The following is a 22,339-nucleotide window of genomic DNA, read 5'->3' as shown; positions in this document are numbered from 1 at the left end:
GCAAGGGAACTTTGTACTTTGCACTTTGATTACTCATTTAGATTTAGATTTTTAAACTTGTCTTCAGAAATTAAGTTTTCTTTGATCTCCTCTCTTCTGAACTGCAGAAATCAGATAAAGCTACATGGTAAAATGACCTCTTGTCATGTTGCTGAAGATCGTATAAAAAAGGTTGTTATCTTTGGAGGAACTCATGGGAATGAGCTAACAGGAGTATTTCTAGTTAAGCACTGGCTAGAGAATGGCGCTGAGATTCAGAGAACAGGGCTGGAGGTAAAACCATTTATTACCAACCCAAGAGCAGTGAAGAAGTGTACGAGATATATTGACTGTGACCTGAATCGAGTTTTTGACCTGGAAAATCTTAGGTAAGGCTGTGTTTTGTGTTGTGTGAGTAAAAAGTGATATGTGTGTGACAGAAACACATACATGGATATGAATATTATAGATATCCATGTCTTTACATATTGTTGCTATTGTGAATAAGATCACTTTCACTTTTAATTATGCTCTGTTATGAATTACACAGTTATCTAACCTAGGCATTCACATGCTGTCTTACAAATTTTTTTAAACACCAGACTATTCTTACCTGATTTTCTTTTAAATGTGTTCCATATAGATTGACAATAAATGACAAAATTTCTTTATTTTTAAATCATATCTTTAAAAAGACAAATCCTTTGCATTAGTGTTTGGCCATTATGCTTATGTACAAGTTGCTAGCTTTCTTGACAATTCATTACTGTTTTTTCATACAACTCTGTTTATAGTAGTGTTTATTAAAGTTCTAGTTTAGAAAAGTATGATGTTTCAGTTAATATTTGTTGAATGAAATAATGAATAAAGGCCATCTTCAAATAGTGTCATACCACTCTGTGATCTGAAGAGTAGATGTACTTACTTACCTTCAGTGATGTCTCGCCATAGATGGGAATAATGAGAAGTAAAAACATTTCGCCTGAATTATCTGAATTTAAATTGCAACTCGTTTATAATATGTCATATGCAATGAATGCTGTCATAACACTCTAAATACGTCCTTATGGACTATTTTGCCTTTGTATTATGAGATCTGTGTATATATGATTATGTATGTGTATATATGTATACATATAAATGTATGCATATATGTATATATGTTTGCATGTATGTATGTAACTATATATACACCTCTAAGTAATTGCTTTTTTATCACCTCTTTCCTTCATTTATCTAAATATATTATTAAAGACCTACTCTTCTTAGGACACCATGCCAGGTACTGAGGAAGTACAAAGCTATGTAAGAGATGGCTTCTACCCCCAAGGAGTTGGTAAACAGCTAGCTAAGCTATAAGACATGCACAGGCACAAATAATGCAGCTCCACATTATGTACTCATTTTCTGTTAAATGCTCACTGAATTTTAGAAAATTACTGAGATGTATCACAGATTAAAATATGGTTATCATTTTTAGTACAAATATGGCTCACTTTATGAAATAGATATTTTTCAAGGCAATTACACATTAATCGTACTTTTGTATCAAATTATATTTTTACTAGCATAAATATTAATTTCAGAAGTATTTTATCTTCATGACTGAGGTTCTGTTGACACAATTAATATTTATCAGTTCACCTAAAGTAGCTATTAACCAACTCATATTTCAAGTAAGAATTTGTTGCAGCTCAACTCTTTTAGTTGGCATGCTAACTCCTCAGACAACTCTGAAATAGACTAGTGTGGGTTTTCTTATTATGATCTCCCAAAAGTATGCAGCTAAGCAAGTGCAGTCTTTTAAATTAAGTTAGCTTTCTGCTTCTTGCCTTTAAACACTATCTAGAGGCTAGACTGTCTCTCTCAGGGTGGTTATGAAAATTTATGAGACAGATAAACTAATTATCCTCCCATCCTCCCTGCCCCAAACTCAGTGATGGTGGCTTTAATGACCAAATCTCCTATAAAAATCCTCTTAGAATCTTTATCCCACATGTCCAATGAGTCACTAGGTCCTCCCAGTTATTCCTTACAAGAATTTCTCAAATCCAGTCTTCCTCTCCACTTCTGCTACCTTAGCTTATTTCTTCTGTGAGCAATTATAATAGCCTCCTAAAGAATCTCCCTGCATCTAACCTAACTGCAGTTGTTCCTCCCATCCATTTTCCATAAGGTAGCCAGAGGGATTGTGGGAATATGCAAATCTTATGTCTTTCCCTGCTGAAAATTCTTCAAAAGTTTCTTATCCAGAATAAATCTAAGCAACTAGAGTTGTCAGGGTCCTTCAGGATCTTGCCCCAGCCTATTATTCCAGCCTCGTCCCTTGGGACTCTTCCAGTGGGTCGTGGACACTAGGCTTGAGAACTTGAACTTTCCATTATCTTTCAAGACCTCAGTCCTTGGCTCTGAGCAGCGGTGCCATTTACTAACATGAGGGAATATGATAGAGATGCAGATTGGTTAGGGGAGGCCTAATGGGATTGTTTCATGAATTAACTTTTGGAATGCATTATATCCATTAGGAATTGTGTTTGGTTGCATGTAACTGAAATCCAGAAACAATGGCTTAAACAAATAAGGATTTCCTTTTCACATATAGTAAATCCAGATATGGTAGTGCAGGGCTGGCACAGTGGCTCAAGGATATCATCCATGCCCTGGGCTTCTTCTAACTTCCCACTGTACTATCCTTAGCATGCAGCTTTGTCCTCATGGTTTTTGCCACATAGTCACAGACAGGCTGTCCTGTCTTAATTATATTCCAGGCAGGAATTATCCAAGTTCAAACTTTAAATTTCTCAAAGAAATTACCAAAAAGAGTAGAGTGTGGAATTATAGAGAACTACAATGGAATAGTTTAATGAGGAAAAATAAATTTAAACCATCATCATGTACAGCAAGAAAAATGTATCCTTAAATTGAGGTAGGGGGAAAGGAGTAAACACCTATTTGAGAAGTCAATAAAACTATGCACCCTTATCCCAGAAAAAAAACTATATAGGCATACATCTGCAATATTTTTCAATTTCAGAGGGTTTGTGGACTCTTCATCTGTAAAGTTTGTCCCTGGATCACTTAGTGATTCCTGAGCATCACTTAAGAATCCCTAATTAATTAGATGATATTGACACCTAAATTAGACTATTTTGTGCACTAGAATTAGCTAGAATGAAAGAAATAAAAGGTGCTTTTGATGTCCTAGCCCCATAGTAAATAGCCCAGTGCACCACAATAGGGTGCTCAGAAACTGCTTATCAAATTATTGGATAAATCTTGTCCAAGGTTGAAGTGAAATGGTGAATTCTTATTTGAAATGCCACATCAGCAAGCTCTTATTTTTTGCCAGCATGCCAATGTAACATTAAGTATAAGTAATCAAGTGGAGAAAAATGTAATTTTTCATTTATTGATTTTTCAGTTAAGTTTCCATTTCCCTCACATATTTTTCATATTAAATGTTTAGCATCCAGTTCCTTGTGCACTGTGTTTTTATTGTGTATTTATGTTATCTTAGTCTCAGGTGTTGTTAATCTTTTTCTTTCTGCTAATAACAGCAAAAAAAAATCTAAGGATTTGCCATATGAAGTGAGAAGGGCTCAAGAAATAAATCATTTATTTGGTCCAAAAGACAGTGAAGATTCCTGTGACATTATTTTTGACCTTCACAACACTACTTCTAACATGGGGTGCACTCTCATTCTTGAAGATTCCAGGAATGATTTTTTAATTCAGATGTTTCATTATATTAAGGTAATGTCAATGTTATTAATTATAAATTAGCATAGGACCTGTCTTTTAAGTCAATTATAGATGCAAAACAACCAGAAAAGAGTCAGGAAGGAGGGGCCAAGAGAAATGAGATCTGATCCACAGCCAGACTATGGGGTACAGTAGTACAGAGGGGATGGTAACAGGCACGAGAATGGGAAGGAATGAGTAAAAGAAGGAATACTAGGAGTAAAATAATAAAACGCCTGTGGATCCCTGTAGCTATAAAACTATAAATCTTGTACCTAGACAACCACCAAATCACAGACTATTTGGTAAAACCAAGTAAAATTATATAATAAAATATAAAATGCAGTAATAAAAGTAGTTCAATAACACGGTTTTAGGAAACTGAAGAAATAGTCATTTAATATTGACTAAAGCCAGTGATAAAAAGATTGGCTCCCTTTAGTCCTGCCTTTGCTCCTCATTTTGTTCAGATACCCCAACATACATCTAATCTTTCAGTACTTCATAATCATTTAAAAGCTCAGGAGAAACGGACTTTGGCCCAGTGGTTAGGGCGTCCGTCTACCATATGGGAGGTCCGCGGTTCAAACCCCGGGCCTCCTTGGCCTGTTTTCTACAGCCAGAGAAAAGTTGCTAGAAAATAGCAATCAAGCAAAAAATACAAATAATAATTGTTCATTTCTGTACATGGATGCCCTTCCTTCCTGAGATATGGTGTGATTCAGTGGAAAGTGTTTGACCTATGAAGTCAGGAGGGCGTGGGGTAAAATCCTGATTTTCTCATTCCCTAACTTTAGATTAGATACTCAATCCCCAAAACCTCAGGTGATAAAATTGGCCTGATAACAATACTTAACCCCATAAAATATTTAAAGCACTTAGCCTAATTCCTAGCAGATGGTAAAGGTTAGCTGTTATTTTTGTTTCCCCTAAGTTTTTTTTTAAATATTTATTTTATTATTTATTCTGTCCCCTGCCCCATTGTCTGCTCTTTTCTTTTTTAAAGATTATTTATTTATTTCTCTCCCCTTCCCCCCCACCCTGGTTGTCTGTTCTCTCTGTCTATTTGCTGCGTCTTCTTTGTCCGCTTCTGTTGTTGTCAGCGGCACGGGAATCTGTGTTTCTTTTTGCTGCGTCATCCTGTGTAATTTTCCGTGTGGGCAACGCCATTCTTAGGCAGGGCTGCACTTTCTTTGGCGCTGGGCGGCTCTCCTTACGGGGCGCACTCCTTGCACATGGGGCTTCCCTACATGGGGGACACCCCTGTGTGGCACGGCACTCCTTGCACACATCAGCACTGTGCATGGGCCAGCTCCACACGGGTGAAGGAGGCCCAGGGTTTGAGCCACGGATCTACCATGTGGTAGATGGTCGCCCTAACCACTGGGCCAAGTCCTCCACCCATTGTCTGCTCTTTGTGTCCATTCACTGTGTGTTCTTCTGTGTCCGCTCACATTCTCGGCGGCACGGGGAATCTGTGTCTCTTTTTGTTGCATCATCTTACTGTGTCAGCTCTCTGTGTGCGTGGCGCCACTCCTGGGCAAGCTGCACTTTTTTCACATGGGGTGGCTCAGTGCGGGGTGCACTCCTTGCACGTGAGCCTCCCCTACACAGGGGACACCCCTGCGTGGCACAGCACTCCTTGCACGTGGCAGCACCGCGCATGAGCCAGCTCACCACACGGGCCAGGAGGTCCTGGTTTTGAACCCTGGATCTCCCATATGGTAGGTGAATGCTCTATCAGTTGAGGCATGTCCACTTCCCTCCCCTAAGTTTTTGATAGTAACTAGATAGTAGTTCTGGTAGGGAATCATAATGCAGCTCTTCTTCCTTGCTTATTGAAGGGAGAGCTGACTGCTTTGTTTGCCAGACAGAAGCAGTAAGGCTGAAATTCATTTATCAAAATGAATAAATGAGTTGTCAAAACTGAGAGGTCTGGCTTGAATTCTCATTCATACAAGCTGGGAAAATAGAAGTGGAGTGTGTGATCCATCATCTGTAGAGACCAGAACCACAGGGGGAGAAACAGAATTCTTACAGGGACTAATACTAAGCTAAACAGTAAGTGTAATCAGTGAGGAAAACAAAAATAACCAAATCCATTCACAAGAAAATTTGATTTAATGCTATTTGATCATGGCTCTGGAAATTTGCTTGGTGTACATTTTACCTAGAAAGCTATGTATGATTCAATTTTATCTGAAATGAATTTATACATTTTCATAGCTATGGAGTAGCATTGGGTTTTAGAGTATGTTTCATGAAGTTGTCTTACCAATCTTACTTGACGAAGTAAAACATATTCAAAGCATTGAATCTGTAGCAGCAAAGAGAACAAAACATATGGTCTTTACATAATAATAAAGATGTTTAATTTCTTTTCAGACTTCTTTGGCTCCTTTACCCTGCTATGTTTATCTTATTGAGCATCCTTCCCTCAAATACGCAACTACTCGTTCCATAGCCAAGTATCCTGTTGGTAAGTCATATTTCCCATTTTCATAACTGAAAAAAATATGTCCTAGCTGAAACTCCAAGAAAATTTTTATTTATTTATTTACTTCCCCTTCTTTCCCCCCTTCCCCCCCCCCCCCACTGTCTGCTCTTTATATCCATTCGCTGTGTGTTCTTCTGCATCCACTTTAATTATCCAGTGGTGCTGGGAAACAGTGTCTCTTTTTTGTTGCATCATCTTGCTGCATCAGCTCTCCATGTGTGCGGTGCCACTCCTGGGCAGGCTGCGCTTTTTTCACATGGGGCAGCTCTCCTTGAGGGGTGCACTCCTTGCACGTGGGGCATCCCTACACATGGGTGCCCCTGCATGGCACTGTACTCTTTGTTCATGGCAGCACTGCACATGGGCCAGCTTACCACATGGGTCAGGAGGCCCTGGGGATCGAGCCCTGGACTTTCCGTATGGTAGACGGATGCTCTATCAGTTAAGCCACATCCGCTTCCCGAAAATTATTTTTATAGTTACCTTGCATGTAGCTTTTAATTGTCAAATAATAAGCAAATTAACCCCAGGCAGGCAAGCACTCTAACTACATCAAATTTCCTCAATTTCATTGAGCAGCCTTCTGTTTTAGTTCATATTGTTTCCTTTGCTGTAAGGCTCAGTTCCTCTATATTAGTATAGCAGAATTCTTCTCATCCTTAAAGCCAAGTACAAATGTCACCTCCTATAGAGTCTTCCCTGGACCCTACTCCAGAAAGAATTAATGATTCCACAAGTTTCTCTTATAACATTGCACTATAATTTTAACATTAACAAATATTTATCATGTACCTAGTAGAGGCCAACAGTATGCTAGGTGCTGAGATAAAACATTGAGTAAGACATGGAATCTGTCCTCAAAGAGCATAGTGTCTGAGGAGAAAACAGACAAATAACCAGATAATGGCTCTACAAAATGATAAATGCTATGGTAGGGGTAAGTGCAGGAGACCTAGAAGAGCCCAGATGAAAAGCACCTAATCCAGTCTTGAAGAGTCAGAGAAGGCCTAAAGAAAGTAGCCTCTGTGCTGTGATCTAAGAAACAAGAAGAAGGTATCCAGGCAAAATGTATGCGTGTGTGTGTGTGTGTTTGGGGGCAGGCAACAACAGTATTCTAGAGCAGTGCTTCTAAATTATACATGGTGAAGGACCACTGTTGTTGTTTTTCTAATCCACTATAAAAACATATGATACTTTTTAAAAATAGTACTGCAATCTCCATTTATCTTAGTGTTCTCTGTCTTCTACCCTTCTGCAGCCTAATGTGTATTTAATAAATATTAGTTGAAATTGCCAGTGAGTACACATTCAAACTTATAAATGATTGTCGATCATAGTTTAAATCACATATCCCACACAGACACATGCAAATACACTCATTTAATCTCATATGATTCCCATAACTATGCCTATATATAAAATATTGGCCATCTAGCTTTGGTAATATATACATTCATGAGCTTATTCAAAGTGATGAGGTTTTTTTAGACCAAAAAGTCAATGGACATATTTCTCCAAAGTGCTTGTGATCCCAGTAGACTGGGACCTTTAGTTTTTGTCCCAGGCTGCTTTCTGGTTCTCTCTGTGTAAAGAACTGTAAAGGGTCAGAGATTTTACCCTACTTGTAAGCTAGCCAGGTATCCTGCCACTATTTTGTGGCTTCTGGTAGAAAACACAAGTCTCCTGGATCAGAGACAAATAATAGTTTATTAACAACTGTCAGCATTTGTGCTGGTTGCCTAAGCCCCAGTTCCCACAGAGAATGTGAAGAAGGCCATATGACACTTACACGTCAGTGATATCATTCCAAAAGACAAAGAGTGAGCTGAGGGAACTTGAATCCTTTATACTGGGCAGTAGGCGTGCCTGTCCTTTGCAACCAAGGGAGGCACTGTCTCTGTCTTCCAAGGCTGTTCACTCTACAAACATCCTTGAAAAGATAGTCTGGAACAAAGGACAGTCAGTGCTTTGCTCTCAAAACATACAGAAATGCAAAAGATCCATGGAGAGTCTTCTCCCACCTCTCTTCTTAGCACTGCTTTGCAGTAAAGTTTCTCATAAACTTGTATTTGTCATCCATTCGCCTGTATGCCTTGTTAGTTAATGGCTGTGAACTCATCTTTACCATCTGGTAGTTTCCATCATGCAGTTTCACCCCCTCATATACCCTCTCAGATATCTTTTTTCTCTATTCTAGGCTCTTTCTTGGATGACCTTTTGTTTTCAGACTACAGTATAATCATTAAAATTGATGCCACAACTTAAAAGGTTTTTGTTAACCAAGAGCTATTTAATTTAAAAGTAGTTTGGCCAAGACAAACAAGCATACAGATCATAAAAAATTTTCCTGGTTATTCAAGTATTGATAATTTTGTTACACAATTAAGGGATCATTTGAAACAATCTAAATATCCAGGTATAAGGTAGTTGAAACAAACCAAATGCTTATCAGCAAGGCATAGAGATGCTGTTTCTCTGTGACAGCAAAGAAAAGCATTAGACTTCCATGTCTTCTGGATCAACCTTGATTTTATATTTAGGGGGCAGTACTGCTTTTAACCAGAAAAATATCTCTTGATTTGTTTGGTTCTTACAAATAGAGTCGAATAGTTAAAATATTCAATATGAGAGAGTATTAAAGCTCATTGTAGGGAAGCAGATTTGGCCCAAGAGATAGGTTATCTGCCTACCACATGGGAGGTCCAAGGTTCAAACCCAGGGCCTCCTGACCCATGTGATGAGCTGGCCCATGCACAGTGCTGATGCACGCAAGGAGTACCATGACATGCAGGGGTGTCCCCCACGTAGGGGAGCCCCATGTGCAAGGAGTGCGCCCTGTAAAGAGAGTTGCCCAGCACAAAAAAATTGCAGCCTGCCCAGGAATGGTGCCACACACACAGAGCTGACACAACAAAATGACGCAACAAAAAGAGACACAGGTTCCAGGTGCCGCTGACAAGTATACAGGTGGACACAGAAGAACACATAGTGAATGGACACAGAGCAAACAACTGGTGGGGGGTGGGGGGCAGGGAAGGGGAGAGAAATAAATAAATAAAGCTCACTGTGAATAAAAAGAAATATTGTATGTTTGCCTTCCAATGTTGCTATTTTATTTATAATACTTTTATGTCATCCACTCATTGAAAAAAAACACAAGATCAGGAAGACGTTCTCTCTGAGTCAACATTTCATAATATACGTATGACTATTACCCCATACAAATTTACTTTAACTTCTACTACCCAACTATAAGGATCACTTTGCATTCCATTTCCAAGGTCATTCTCTCAGTCTTACTGGTAGGCAGCTAAATGTGACAGGATCATTCCAAGTAAACTTTATCTTATCTCAGAAAGAAGCAGTTTCCTTATGATCATTCCCAGATTCTTTTTTCTTCTCTCCACACACAGAATAGTGACTGAACACAATCTTCTCTTAACTTTCCCAGATCAACCATGGCCTCATTCAAGACTCAGAAAAGTTATTTTCATAATCATAGTTCCTTCAGCTCCATTCCTGACTAGGTCATGGCCATGTCCTACAAATTTAAATATTCTGCTCTGATATGAGATCTTGTGTCAAAGTTAATTAACATTTTGTTCGGAAAATATGGCCACTGTTTTCGTTTCCTGAGCTGCTCAAGCAAATATCATGGAATGGGTCGGGTTAAACAATGGATATTTATTCACTCACAGTTTGAAGCTGGGAAAAAAGTCCAAGTCAAAGTGTCGTTAAGGTGATACTTTCTTCCCCAAAGATTGGCATTCTGGGGCTGGCTGCTGGTGATCCTTGGTCCTTAGCCTGTCCATTGGCAAGGCACATTGTGTCTCCTTGTCTCCTTCCTTTCTGGGTTCTAGTGATGTTCAGCTTCTTGCCTCCTGTGGCTTTCTTTCCCTATACCTGAATTTCCTTCCACTCATAAAGAACCCCAGTAATGGGATTAAGACCCATCCTGAATTGAGATGAGCCACATCTTAACTGAAATAACCTCATTTAAAGGTCCTGCTTAACCGTGGGTTCACAACCACAGAAATGGATTAGGTTTAAGAACATGTTTTTCTGGGGTGCGTGCAGCTTCAAACCACCATAGCCAACCTACCTATTGTCTTCCATACCCAATCAGAAAAAACTTCAAAGAACTCCTCTTCTGGGCCAAGCACCCACTCTTCTCAGTCTCAAAGATCCTCTCTCCACATAGGATTGCCCGTACCACACCTACCATTTCCACCTAAGGCAAACATATGTAGATTGCTTTTGACTGCAGATAATTCAAAATGGCTTAAGTAATAAGGTAAATTCATTATTTTACGTAACAACTCAGCAACATCATGTGAGGCCAGGTCTCTCTAGTCTACAATCTTTAGTGTGTCTTTTAACTGTCCTCATTACCATAAGATGTCCTCTGTAGTTCCAAGCATCATATGCCAACATGACAACACCTAGCAGAAGAAAGGGGATCTCAGGAACTCTCCTGCAGACCTCCCATTATGGCCCCTTGGTCAAAACTGGGTCACATGCCCATTCTTAATCAATCACTAGGGTAAGCAGATTACTATGATTGACTTTAACTATTCAGAATTTACTCCTGAACTGGAGAAAAGTCACCTACCTTAGAAATTGGATACAAAGCTAAAATCAGGAGTCTATTAGCAAGGAGGGAGGTGTAATGAATTTTGGGTATCAAATGTCTTCTACAATACATATACAGACATATTCATGAACACACATCTTCACACGCAAGTACAAATCATTTATTCACAGATGCACTTCTTGGCATTCATGATACCATATACTTAAATATATGTCTGTACATATACAAGAAAGCTAGGTACCACAAATAAAAAATGAAGATGACAGAGAAATAAGATCTGAGAATTGGAAAATGAAAGAAGTTGGTAAAAATAGAATAAGGAAACTATATATGTGTGTGTGTGTGTGTGTATGTGGATGGGTGGAAGAGAATGAGGGTGGGTAATATTATATATGGTAATTGACTTGTTAAGTGGAAAGAGTGATGATTGAAGGGGTAAGTGTGTGGGAGACTTGAGCAGGAGGTAAGGAACTAGATAGGTGTTTAAGACAAATAGTTTTGTAGGTGTAAGGATGGAGGATTCACAGTCACAGGAGAGAGACCTTATTGCACAGGCACTGTTGAATTGGGGTGAGAAGAAAGGAATACAAATTTTATCTATAAAAATTAAAGCCATTGCACTGTGACAGGATGGGTTGTTGTGTTAAGCACAGGAATGTTGCTCTAGGGTTGCATAAATTGTCATGTTGACTTAAGTCCATGACTCATCCAGTCTAGATTTCTACAGATAAATAGAAATGAGATATTAGGTCTATGACAGTTTCTCTTAGCGGCCATATACTTATTTTTTCAGCATAAATGTGTCTACCCCTTTTACGGTATTATAATTTTTAAGTATTTTGACAATATTGAAGGAAAATTAAAGAAAAAAATACCCTGAGATCTCACTATTCTAACACAATTCTGATCTTTTTTCATGTTCTTTCCTAGTCTTTATTCATTATGCATATAATCTGTACATCTAAATGTTCTGCTTTATTTTTTGCCTAGCATTATGTCTCAAACATTTTCCATGATGCTACATGGTCTACATTTTTAATGATTTTAAGTGATGAGAGTCTAGATTTGACATATTAAAATGTTCAATCTTGTAGTATATTCGAACATTTATATAAATGTGACAGGGAAGTGGATGTGACTTAACTGATAGAGTGTCCGCCTACCATATAGGAGGTCCAGTGTTTGATACCCAGGGCCTCCTGGCCTGTGTGGTGAGCTGGCCCAAGCGCAGTGCTGCTGCATGCAAAGGAGTGCCATGCCATGTAGGGGTGCCCCTGCGTAGGGATGCCCCACACACAAGGAGTGCGCCCTACAAGGAGAGCTGCTCTGCGCAAAAAAAGCGCAGCCCTCTCAGGAGTGGCGCCACACACACGGAGAGCTGATGCAGCAAGATGACACAACAAAAAGAGACACAGATTCCCAGAGCCACCTGACAAGAATGCAAGCAGACACAGAAGAACACACAGCGAATGGACATAGAGAGCAGACAACCGGGGGGGGGGGGGCAGGGGGGAGGTGAGAGAAATAAATAAAATAAATCTTTTTTAAAAATGTGACAATCTCTCCTTCTCTACCTAGGTATCGAAGTCGGTCCCCAGCCTCAAGGGGTTCTGAGAGCTGATATTTTGGATCAAATGAGAAAAATGATTAAATATGCTCTTGATTTTATACATCATTACAACGAAGGTATGTAGTAGGTGGGAATTGTTTCATTAATTGTGTGTGTGAGTATCAGAAAAAGGAGATGAGATGAATACACGTAATTACTTAACCCCTAAATATCGAAATAGCAATTGGAACCTAGGTCAAACTTGCCTTGATTGTGGTCTTAGATGCTTTTTAAAATTTTCTTCACTTTAGCTATTCCTCAATGACCAGAATAGATACCTTCCAAGAAAAGCAGCTACCAAATAGAATTCCCCAAAGCAAATCCCTTTTTTTGCTATTAGATTCCATTTATAAAAGCAAAGAAAGACTAGGAAATACAAATATCTACTGTACATATGAAGAGATGTTCACCATTATTAGCAATAAGAGAAATGAAAATTAAAGTGAGAAAAACATTTTCCTCCATTAACAGTTAGGAAAATATTAAAATCTGTTCATATTTAGTGTTGGTGAGGGTATAGGAAAAGGAATACTCTCATTACCTGTTGATAAAAATATGAATTGCTAAAGATGCTTTAGAGAGTAATTTTACAGTTATCTACTTTTGAAAATGCACAAATCCCACAGCCTAAGTATCACACATCCCAAAGAAACACAAGCACCTGTACATCCAGCATGCTGAATGCAAGGCTGGTCATTGTAATAGCAAAACAATGTGAACAACTCAAATATCCATCACTTGTGAAACAGCTAAATAAACAAATATGAAAATATGTTTTAAATGCATTAATTGAAATAATGAGTTATAGTTCAAAACATATATGGTATAGTCATTTGCTTTAAACTAATAATACATACTAGATATATTATTTATTTTATATATAGATAAATATATATTAATTTACATATGTTTCTTTTATTTGTTTATTTACTTATATGTTAATACACAGAAACAGTTCTAGAAGAAAACACACCAAAAACTGATAATACTGATTACTGGGGAGAGAAGGGCAAACAATGTTAATTTGGTTTCAGTTATTTTCAAGAAAAATGCATTCATGTATTATTTGTGCCATTAAAAATTAATTTAAAATAATTCAAAATAAAATCAAAGAACAAGCTTATATATATATAATTATTCCAACAGGTTGAATTGAAATTGTTGTTGAGGAATGGGTAATTATAGTGACAAATCTGGTATATGAGCCAGATCTATAGGGAATGTACTTCCTTTTTTTTTTTCCTTTGTCCTTATTTATTTATTTTTTAACGTTACATTAAAAAAACATGAGGTCCCCTATACCTTCCCAACCCCCTCACCCCACTCCTCCCATAATGTACTTACTTAATTTCGGTTTGTGTACCCTACTGTAATCCCGGGAATTTCTTCTGTGCTTAGAAATCCTTTGACTCCAAAGTCATGAAAATTGAAATTAGCTCCCTGACACCTTTGTCTGAGGATAGGTTCTATGCAATCTAATGGAACTGATTTTGGGAAAGCCATACCATATTCAGAAGAAATCCTTTAAGTAGTAAGTGTGGGCACTAAAATATGCTACACCATGGTAGAAGGCCACAAACCTGATAAGAGAAACATGGTTTTCAAATCATGTCCCATAGTTTCCCACCAAAGAGATGGGAAATAGTGGCTCTAGGACACGCCCCACCACCACCTCTGCTTCAACAGAGCAGTTCTTCTGTTTTGTTGCTTTTCTGTGTAACATTTCCTTTAAGCTCATGATTCTGCAATTTAAAAATATTAAACCACTGTTAATTTATAGGACTTCATTGACTATCCAAGTTAGAGTTAGAATTGTAACTGAGCACCAAAGAATGCTGACAAAAGGATTATAGCCATGTGAGAAAAGCCTCTAGAAATGTGCAGAAGCACTCCATCCTTGACTCTATGTTGTGCAAAATTGTTAGTCATGTTTTGAATGAGTACATATGTGACGTATTTATCTAAGTGATAGATGTCAGGAAGCTAGCAGGAAAATTACCTGGTTGAGAAGGTGAATCCAGAAAGTCCTGACAATCTTTAACAAGTGTCTAAACCAAATGTTTAAGATTAACTAGAGCAGAGATAAACTTGTATTCTTGTGTTCAAAATCCAAGAATAAGAGAAGTAATGGTCTCTTTTCTGCCTTAGATTAAAACACTCCCCTCCCCCAAAACTGGAAAACTATGAATAAATTCTGAATTCATTTTTCAAGAGGGACAGCAATAAAATGAACCTTAGCTATAGGAGAGAACTGAGATTAGTGAAATGTTTGAAAACCATAATAAGAATGATCCCTAAGTTGTACATAGAACTTCACAGTTTGCAAAATACCTTCAAACATTCTCATTTACTGACCACATGGGAGTAATGATTGATAGAACTAAGTTTAGTTAGACTAGCTAAAACAAGGCTGAAGGGCAATTTTATTTCAGAGTTTCTATATAATAAGACACATTTTTGTGACCTGGAAGGCAAAATAGAGTCAACAGGATGTATTTACCTAGAGACACAAGTTTCAAATTTTAAAAAAGCTAATCAATAATGAGAGGGAACATAGTTTGTGAGGAAGATGACCACTTGGCAAGAACAATATGGAAAATACTCAAGCATCAGATGAGAGTTAGGCTTTCAAGACTCCTTAGTAGCAAAAACATACCCTGTTGTGTTCTGCCACTTTTTCTTTTTCTTCCAATGGACCTTGTGGTTTGAAGAGATGACATCATATAAGTTCCCATCTTCATTTTGGAAGGTATGACAGATTATAAAGATGACAATAGATTCTTCCCCTCCTTGCACCCACACCCATGCAATGTGACGTTTTGTCAAGAGACAGAGTTTATTTCACTACTCTTGTAACTGGGTTGACCGTGTGACTTGCTTTGTGCCAAAAGAAGAGGCTTGAAAAGCATTTATGCATTGGGAACTTGCTCTCCTTCCTCCTGACAGGCTATACCACCATCATGTGAATAATTCCAGGCTAGCCTGCTGGATAATGGGAGGCAATTAACCAGAGAACTAAAACACCCTAGACCAGGGGTTCTTAACATTTTTTGTTCCAGGGACCCCTTTGCCTGTCAGGTGAAAACCATGGACCCCTTACTAAGTCCACACTACACGGTGTATTATTTAACAAATATACCACACCCATACCAACATGTCTGCACAAGAATATTTTTTTGAATTTCAATTCAAGCTCATGGACCCCTGATTAAGAACCCCTGCCCTAGACAGTATTAATACAGCTTCGGCTGACAGCCTGTCAAATGCCAGACATTAGAGTAAAGCAATCATATATCATCCAGCCTCCAGCCAAACTGCCAGCTCACCACAAATACATTGCCAGCCAAGCAGAAATCAGCCAAGCCATCCCAGATCAGACCTGCTCAGTCACCTCACAGAATCATGAGTTAAATTAAAAGGTTGCCATTTTAAACCACTAACTCCTGGCGTAGTGTGTAATATAGCAAAAACTAACTGATACAGAAGATAGCAAGGGGTATACCCATTCCAACTCTGGCTGCACTTTGTTTCTTAGGGCAAAGGAAGACTTCCCTTTGGTATGGGACCATAGCACACTGTAGGCCCTATTGGATGAAAGTTCACACTGTTTGCTCAGCCATTTGCTGCCATAGATGTAAACTACAGCTTTTCCAAGTTTTGGAGTATTGGGTTGTTTAAATTTGCTGCATCTTTGGGCTCCACTATTAGTAGACTCCTGGATCCCATGATCTCACTGCCCAGATACAATACAGGTATTGGTTTGAAGGAAAAGGGCACTAACTTGCTCAAAGTCTTCCTGAAAATATGCAATCATAGAATGTCAGAGCTGAAGGACCCTCCTAAATAAGCTAATCCCAAACCTTCATTTGACAGATTAAAAAGAGCAAGCCTCAAGAAGTTAAGCACCTTGCTCAAAATCATACAGTTAGGAGATTAGAGCCCAGGTGTCCTGAACACCAGTCCTAGGTTCTTTCATCTCCCACACTGTCTTTAAGTTCTATTTTCTACCTCTGTCAGCCAGTTTATTTGTGGAGAGTATACTGATAGGAATAATGAAGAACTTCTTCCGGCAATAACTGGATATCCACATGCAAGAGAATGAAATTGTACCCCTATTCCACACCATATACAAAAATTAACTTGTGAAGCAGTTGTAGCTCAAATGGTTGAGCCCCTGCTTCCCTGGTACAAGGTCCCAGGTGTGATCCCTGGTACCTCCTGAAAAAAAAACTCTCATTGGGGAATGGATGTTGCTCAGTGGTTGAGTGCCTGATTCTCATTTATGAGGTCCTGGCTTCAATCCGTAGTACCTCCTAAAAAAATAAAATTAACTCAAAATGTGTCAATAATCTAAATACAAGAGCTAAAACCACAAAACTCTTAGAAGGAAATATAGTAATAAACCCTCATGACTTTGAATTTTATATTGGATTCTTTAAAAAAGACACCAAAAACCTGAGCAACTAAAGAAAAGTAGATAATTTGAACTTCATCAAAATTTAAAAATTTTAGGACAACCAGCAAGACAGTGGCAGAGTAAGGAGCTCCTAGAATCAGCTCTTACTACAGGGCAGTTAGTAATCACCCAGCGCTATCTAAAGCACCTGTTTGGGGACTCCAGGAGACCAGAAGAGCATCCTGCAACATCCCTGAAAGAATGGAAGAAGGAGACTGCCCATCTGGAGAGAAGATTCGTAAGTAGAGCACTCCACACCCTGGAGGCTAGAGCCCATCCTCCACTGGAGGCACAAGCTGCCTCCGGAGCTATTCTGCAGCTGGAATTGGAAGCTCCACTTCCCAAAAAAGGGGGAGGAAGAGGTGGTTGGGCACCAACTTCAGCTACTGATTAGTAAATTCAGCAGGCTAAAGTATAATCCTAAGAACAGCTGAAGTTTGAACCTATCCAAGTTAGAAAGAGGCCGGTAGCCGCCATTTTACCTCTGCCTCTGGCACAAGGGAAAGCGGGGCGAACTGATAATCACAGTGCTGGTAGGAACCTGCTTCCTTCCATCCAGATCCAATTGCTGCTTGCCCCTCCTCTGGCGAGAAAGCTGGGAGGACCTGCGCCAGCCTCTCTGGGAAAATACAGGCCACGCCATGGGGGCCAGTGTTAATCCTACTTTGGCAGCACAGCTTGCCAGAGGAGCTATTCTGTGGCTGGAATTGGAAGCTCCATTTCCCAAAAATGGGAGGAAGAGATGGCTAACCAATTTCAGCTACTGAATAGTAAACCTAGAAAGTATAAACGTAAGAACAGCTGAAGTTTGAACCCATCCAAGTCGGAAAAAAGCCAGTAGCCACCATTTAGACTCTGCCCCAAGCCTGATGGGAAGCCGGGCTGACTGAAAATCACAGTGATGGTAGCGACCGACTTCTTTTACCCAGATTGGCCTGCAGCCCTAAGCTAGGCTTCGGCCCCACGTCTAGCAGGGAGAAAGCTGGCAGGCCCTGCCTGCACCAGCCTCTTTGGATAACTGAAGGTACAGTCTGCTGGCACAGACTGAATAGTCGGAAGTCTACCAGGGCAATTGCAGTCATTTTGAACCCACACAGCATAGATTGCTGCTCACACCTGCAGATCCTAACCCACCCCAGGCAGGTAAGAAAGGGACATGAAGCTTCATCAGTCTCTCTGGGCAACTGCAGTCAAGACCTGCACGACTTGGATTATTACACATGGCTGTGGCTCTGTCCCTACCCCTGGTAAAGGAGAAAAGTGGGAGAAGCTTCATCAGTCCCTGGGGCAATGAGGGCAGCTAGAGCCTCCACAGCTTACAGCACCAACTACATCCTTGGCTCCTACTACACAACCAGCTTGGGAGAAAGGGCAAGAAAGCCTGAAACTGCACCCAGAATAAAATATTCTAGTAAGCCAGATGCTGAGTCACAAACAAAAAATTACAATCCACACCAAGAAACAGGAAGACATAGCCCAGTTAAAGGAAAAAGGAAGGCTCCAGGTAGCATAAAGAAGTTAAAACAACTAACAATAGATGTTCAAACAAATTTCCTTAATAAATTCAGTGAGATGGCTAAAGACATTAAGGATATTAAAAAGACATTGGATGGGCACAAAGAAGAATTTGAAAGCATACATAGAAAAATAGCAGATCTTATGGGAATGAAAAGTGCAATAAATGAAATTAAAAATACACTGGAATCATATAAGAGCAGATTTGAAGGAGCAGAAAAAAAGGTTGGTGAGCTTGAAAAAATGGCCCCTGAAAGTGAACATATGAAAGAACAGATGAAGAAAAGAATGGGAAAAATTGAACAAAGTCTCAGGGAACAAGAACAGCAAGAGACAAGCAAACATACATGTCATAGGTGTCCAAAAAGGAGAAGAAAAGGAAAAAGGGGCAGAAGGAATATTTAAAGAAATAATGGTAGAAAATTTCCCAACCCTATTGAAGGACATAGATATCCATGTCCAAGAAGCACAGTGTACTCCCATCAAAATAAATCTGAATAGACCAACTCCGAGACACATACTAATCAGAATGTCAAATGTCAAAGACAAAGAGAATTCTGAAAGCAGAAAGAGAAAAGCAATGCATCACATATAAGGGATACCCAATAAAATTCAGTGCTGATTTCTCATCAGAAACCATGGAGGCAAGAAGACAGTGATGTGATATATTTAAGGTACTGCAAGAGAAAAACTTCCAGCCAAGAATCTTATATCCAACAAGACTGTCTTTCAAAAATGAGGGTGAGATTAGAATATTCACAGATAAACAGAAACTGAGAGAATTTCTAAGCAAGAGACCAGATTTTCAGGAAATACTAAAGGGTGTGTTAGAGCCTGAAAGAAAAGACAGGAGAGAGAGGCCTGGAAGAGAGTCTATAAATGAAGATTATACCAATAAAAGTAACAAAGTATCAAAAGAGTGGTAAAAATAAAATATGACAGATAAAACCCAAATATTCAGAAATAAATTTAACCAATGATGTAAAGCACTTGTATTCAGAAAACTACAATTCGTTAAATCAAAAAAGATCTAAATAATTGGAAGATCATTCCATGCTCACAGATCGGAAGACTAAATATTATTAAGGGCGGCAGACTTGGCCCAATGTTTAGGGCGTCTGTCTACCACATGGGAGGTCCACGGTTCAAACCCCGGGCCTCCTTGACCCGTGTGGAGCTGGCCCATGCGCAGTGCTGGTGCACGCAAGGAGTGCCCTGCCACACAGGGGTGTCCCCCGTGTAGGGGAGCCCCATGCGCAAGGAGTGCTCCCTGTAAGGAGAGCCGCCCAGCACGAAAGAAAATGCAGCCTGCCCAGGAATGGTGCTGCACACACGGAGAGCTGACACAACAAGATGACACAACCAAAAGAAACACAGATTCCCGTGCCATGGGCAACAGAAGCAGACAAAGAAGACGCAGCAAATAGACACAGAGAACAGACAACTGGGGTGGGGGGGAATAAAGAAATAAATCTTTAAAAAAAAAAGAATAATAAAAATAAATAAATAAATATTATTAAGATATCATTTCTGTGCCAATTGATATACAGATTCAATGCAACCCCAGTAAAAATTCCACCAGCATTTTTTAAGTAAATAAAAAACATAATTATCAAATTTATTTGGAAGGGTAAGGGGTCCTGAAGAGTCAGAAATATCTTAAAAATGAAAAGCAAAGTTGGAGGACTCTCATTTCTGGAATTTAAATCTTATTACCTAGCTACAGTGGTAAAAACAGCATGGTACTGCCATAAAGAGAGACACATAGACCAATGGAACTGAAATTATGGTTCAGAAAGAGATCCTCACATCTGTGGTCAAGTGATTTTTGACTAGCCTGTCAAACCCACCCAGCTCAGGCAGAACAGTCCATTCGACAAATTGTACCCAGCTCAGGCAGAACAGTCCATTCGACAAATTGTGCTGAGAGAACTGGATATCCTTAGCCAAAAGAAGGAAGGAGGACCCCTATCTCACACCTTATACAAAAATTAACTCAAAATGAATAAAAAACCTACAAATAAAAGCAAGAACAATAAAGCTTCCAGAAGAAAATGTAGGAAAATATCTTCAAGACCTGGTGGTAGGTGATGGATTCTTAAAGGAGATAAGAGGAGGACTGTAATAGACTACTGATGTTTAATGTATGTAGAAGTTTTAATTAACTTTACTGTGAAAGTATGGAAATGTACATAGTTGATGGTAACACATTATAGTGAGTAACCGCTGGTTTATAAATGGGAATACGGCTGAAAATGGTAGTCTAGGAATGTAAATGCCAATTGACAGAAAGCTAGAAAATAATCTAGGGACTGAATAGCACAGTAAACCCAGAGGTGGATGAGAATTATAGTTGATGGTACAGATGTAAGAGAGTCCTTTGTGAGCTAGAGCAGATGTATATCACTATTGGAGGGTGGTGGGAATGTGGAGAAGCATGGGAAAAATACAAGTGGAGTCACATAGACTATGTTTAACAGTATTAATGTAATATTCATGCATCTATGCCAAAGATATACTGTGTTGATAATGGGGGAGTATGGGAAAAGTGTAACTAATATATGCTATGGACCTGGTAATAATTTGATGATATTATCTCATAATCTGTAACAAAGTTTCCACCAGTGTGGTGTGTTGATAGAGGAGTGTTGTGTGGGAATTCTGCATATGTGCATGATTGTTTTGTAAGTTTACAACTTCTGTCATAAAAATATATTTTAAAAATAATAATAGGGTGGGTTGGGGGAAAAATACACCAAAATAAGATTAGGACTACAGTTAGTAGTAAGATTTTAACAATATTCTTTTATAATTTGTAATAATGTCCCACAACAATGCAAGGTGTTGGTGGTGGGTTGATGTATAGGACCCCTGTATGATGTTATGCCTGTTTGCTTTGTAAGTTCATAACTTTTACTATACACTCATGTTTATATATGTTCATGTACAAATGATATAAAAATCATATTAACAGTAATAACAGTGTGGGTTGGGGGAAAATATTAATACTTTAGTTAGTAGTAATATTTTGAGGATGCTCTTTAATCATTAGTTTAAAATGTTTCACAACAATGCGTTATTGGTGGTAGGATGAGGTATGAGAACCCTGTATGATGTTATGTATGTTTGTTTTGTAAGTTCACAACTATTACTATACACTTATTGTTTACATATGTTTATGTATGACTGATATACTTCAGTAAATTTTTTTAAAATTTTAAAAATTTTGTACATCAAAGAACATTATCAAGAAAATGAAAAGACAGCCCCTACAGTGGGAGAAAATAGTAGCAAAATAGATGTCTGGTAAGAGCCCAGAATATGTAAAGAACTCTTACAACTCAACAACAAAAAGGCAAACAACCCAATTTAAAAATGGACAAAGGACTTGAATAGACATTTCTCAAAGAAGATATACAAATGACCTGCAAGCACATAGAAAGATGCCCGATATTATTTGTCATTTAGGGAAATGCAAATCAAAACCACAATGAGGTACCACTTCACAACACTAGAATGGCTATTATTAAAAACTAATAATAAACAAATAAATAATGGAAAATGACAAGTATTGGTAACCATGTGGAGAAATTGAAGTGCTAGTACATTGCTGGTAAGAATATAAGTTGGTACACTGTGGAAAACAGTTTGGCCATTTCTCAAAGAAGTTAAATATAAAATTACCATAAGACCCAGCAGTTCCACTCCTAGGTATATACCCCAAATAATTGAAAACAAGTATGCAAACAAATATTTATACACACATGTTCATAGCACCACTATTCACAATAGCCAAAAGGTGGAAACAGCCCAGATGTCCATCATTGGACATGTGGACAAACAAATTGTGGTATATACATACATGGAATATTACTCAGTCATAAAAAGGAATGAAATATTGATACATACTGCAAGAGGAAGAACCTCAAAAACACTGTGATAATTAAG

General features: G+C 38.7%; 1 protein-coding gene across 1 annotated transcript in view; it reads left to right on the top strand.

Moving 5' to 3' along the window:
• ASPA (aspartoacylase) overlaps positions 1-22,339 on the top strand; it is a 29,393-nt gene continuing 7,054 nt past the window's right edge. Inside the window, exons 1-4 of the mRNA XM_004476270.4 lie at positions 1-368; positions 3,537-3,732; positions 6,106-6,199; positions 12,390-12,497. Coding sequence (XP_004476327.1) covers positions 133-368; positions 3,537-3,732; positions 6,106-6,199; positions 12,390-12,497 — 634 coding nt within the window. The 5' untranslated portion in view covers positions 1-132. The remainder of the gene's footprint in view (positions 369-3,536; positions 3,733-6,105; positions 6,200-12,389; positions 12,498-22,339) is intronic.

Source organism: Dasypus novemcinctus, chromosome 21, assembly GCF_030445035.2.
Source record: "Dasypus novemcinctus isolate mDasNov1 chromosome 21, mDasNov1.1.hap2, whole genome shotgun sequence".
NCBI classification, from domain to species: Eukaryota; Metazoa; Chordata; class Mammalia; order Cingulata; family Dasypodidae; genus Dasypus; species Dasypus novemcinctus.
The sequence above is the reverse complement of the archived record's forward strand: the minus strand, read 5'-3'. Positions and strand labels throughout refer to the sequence as shown.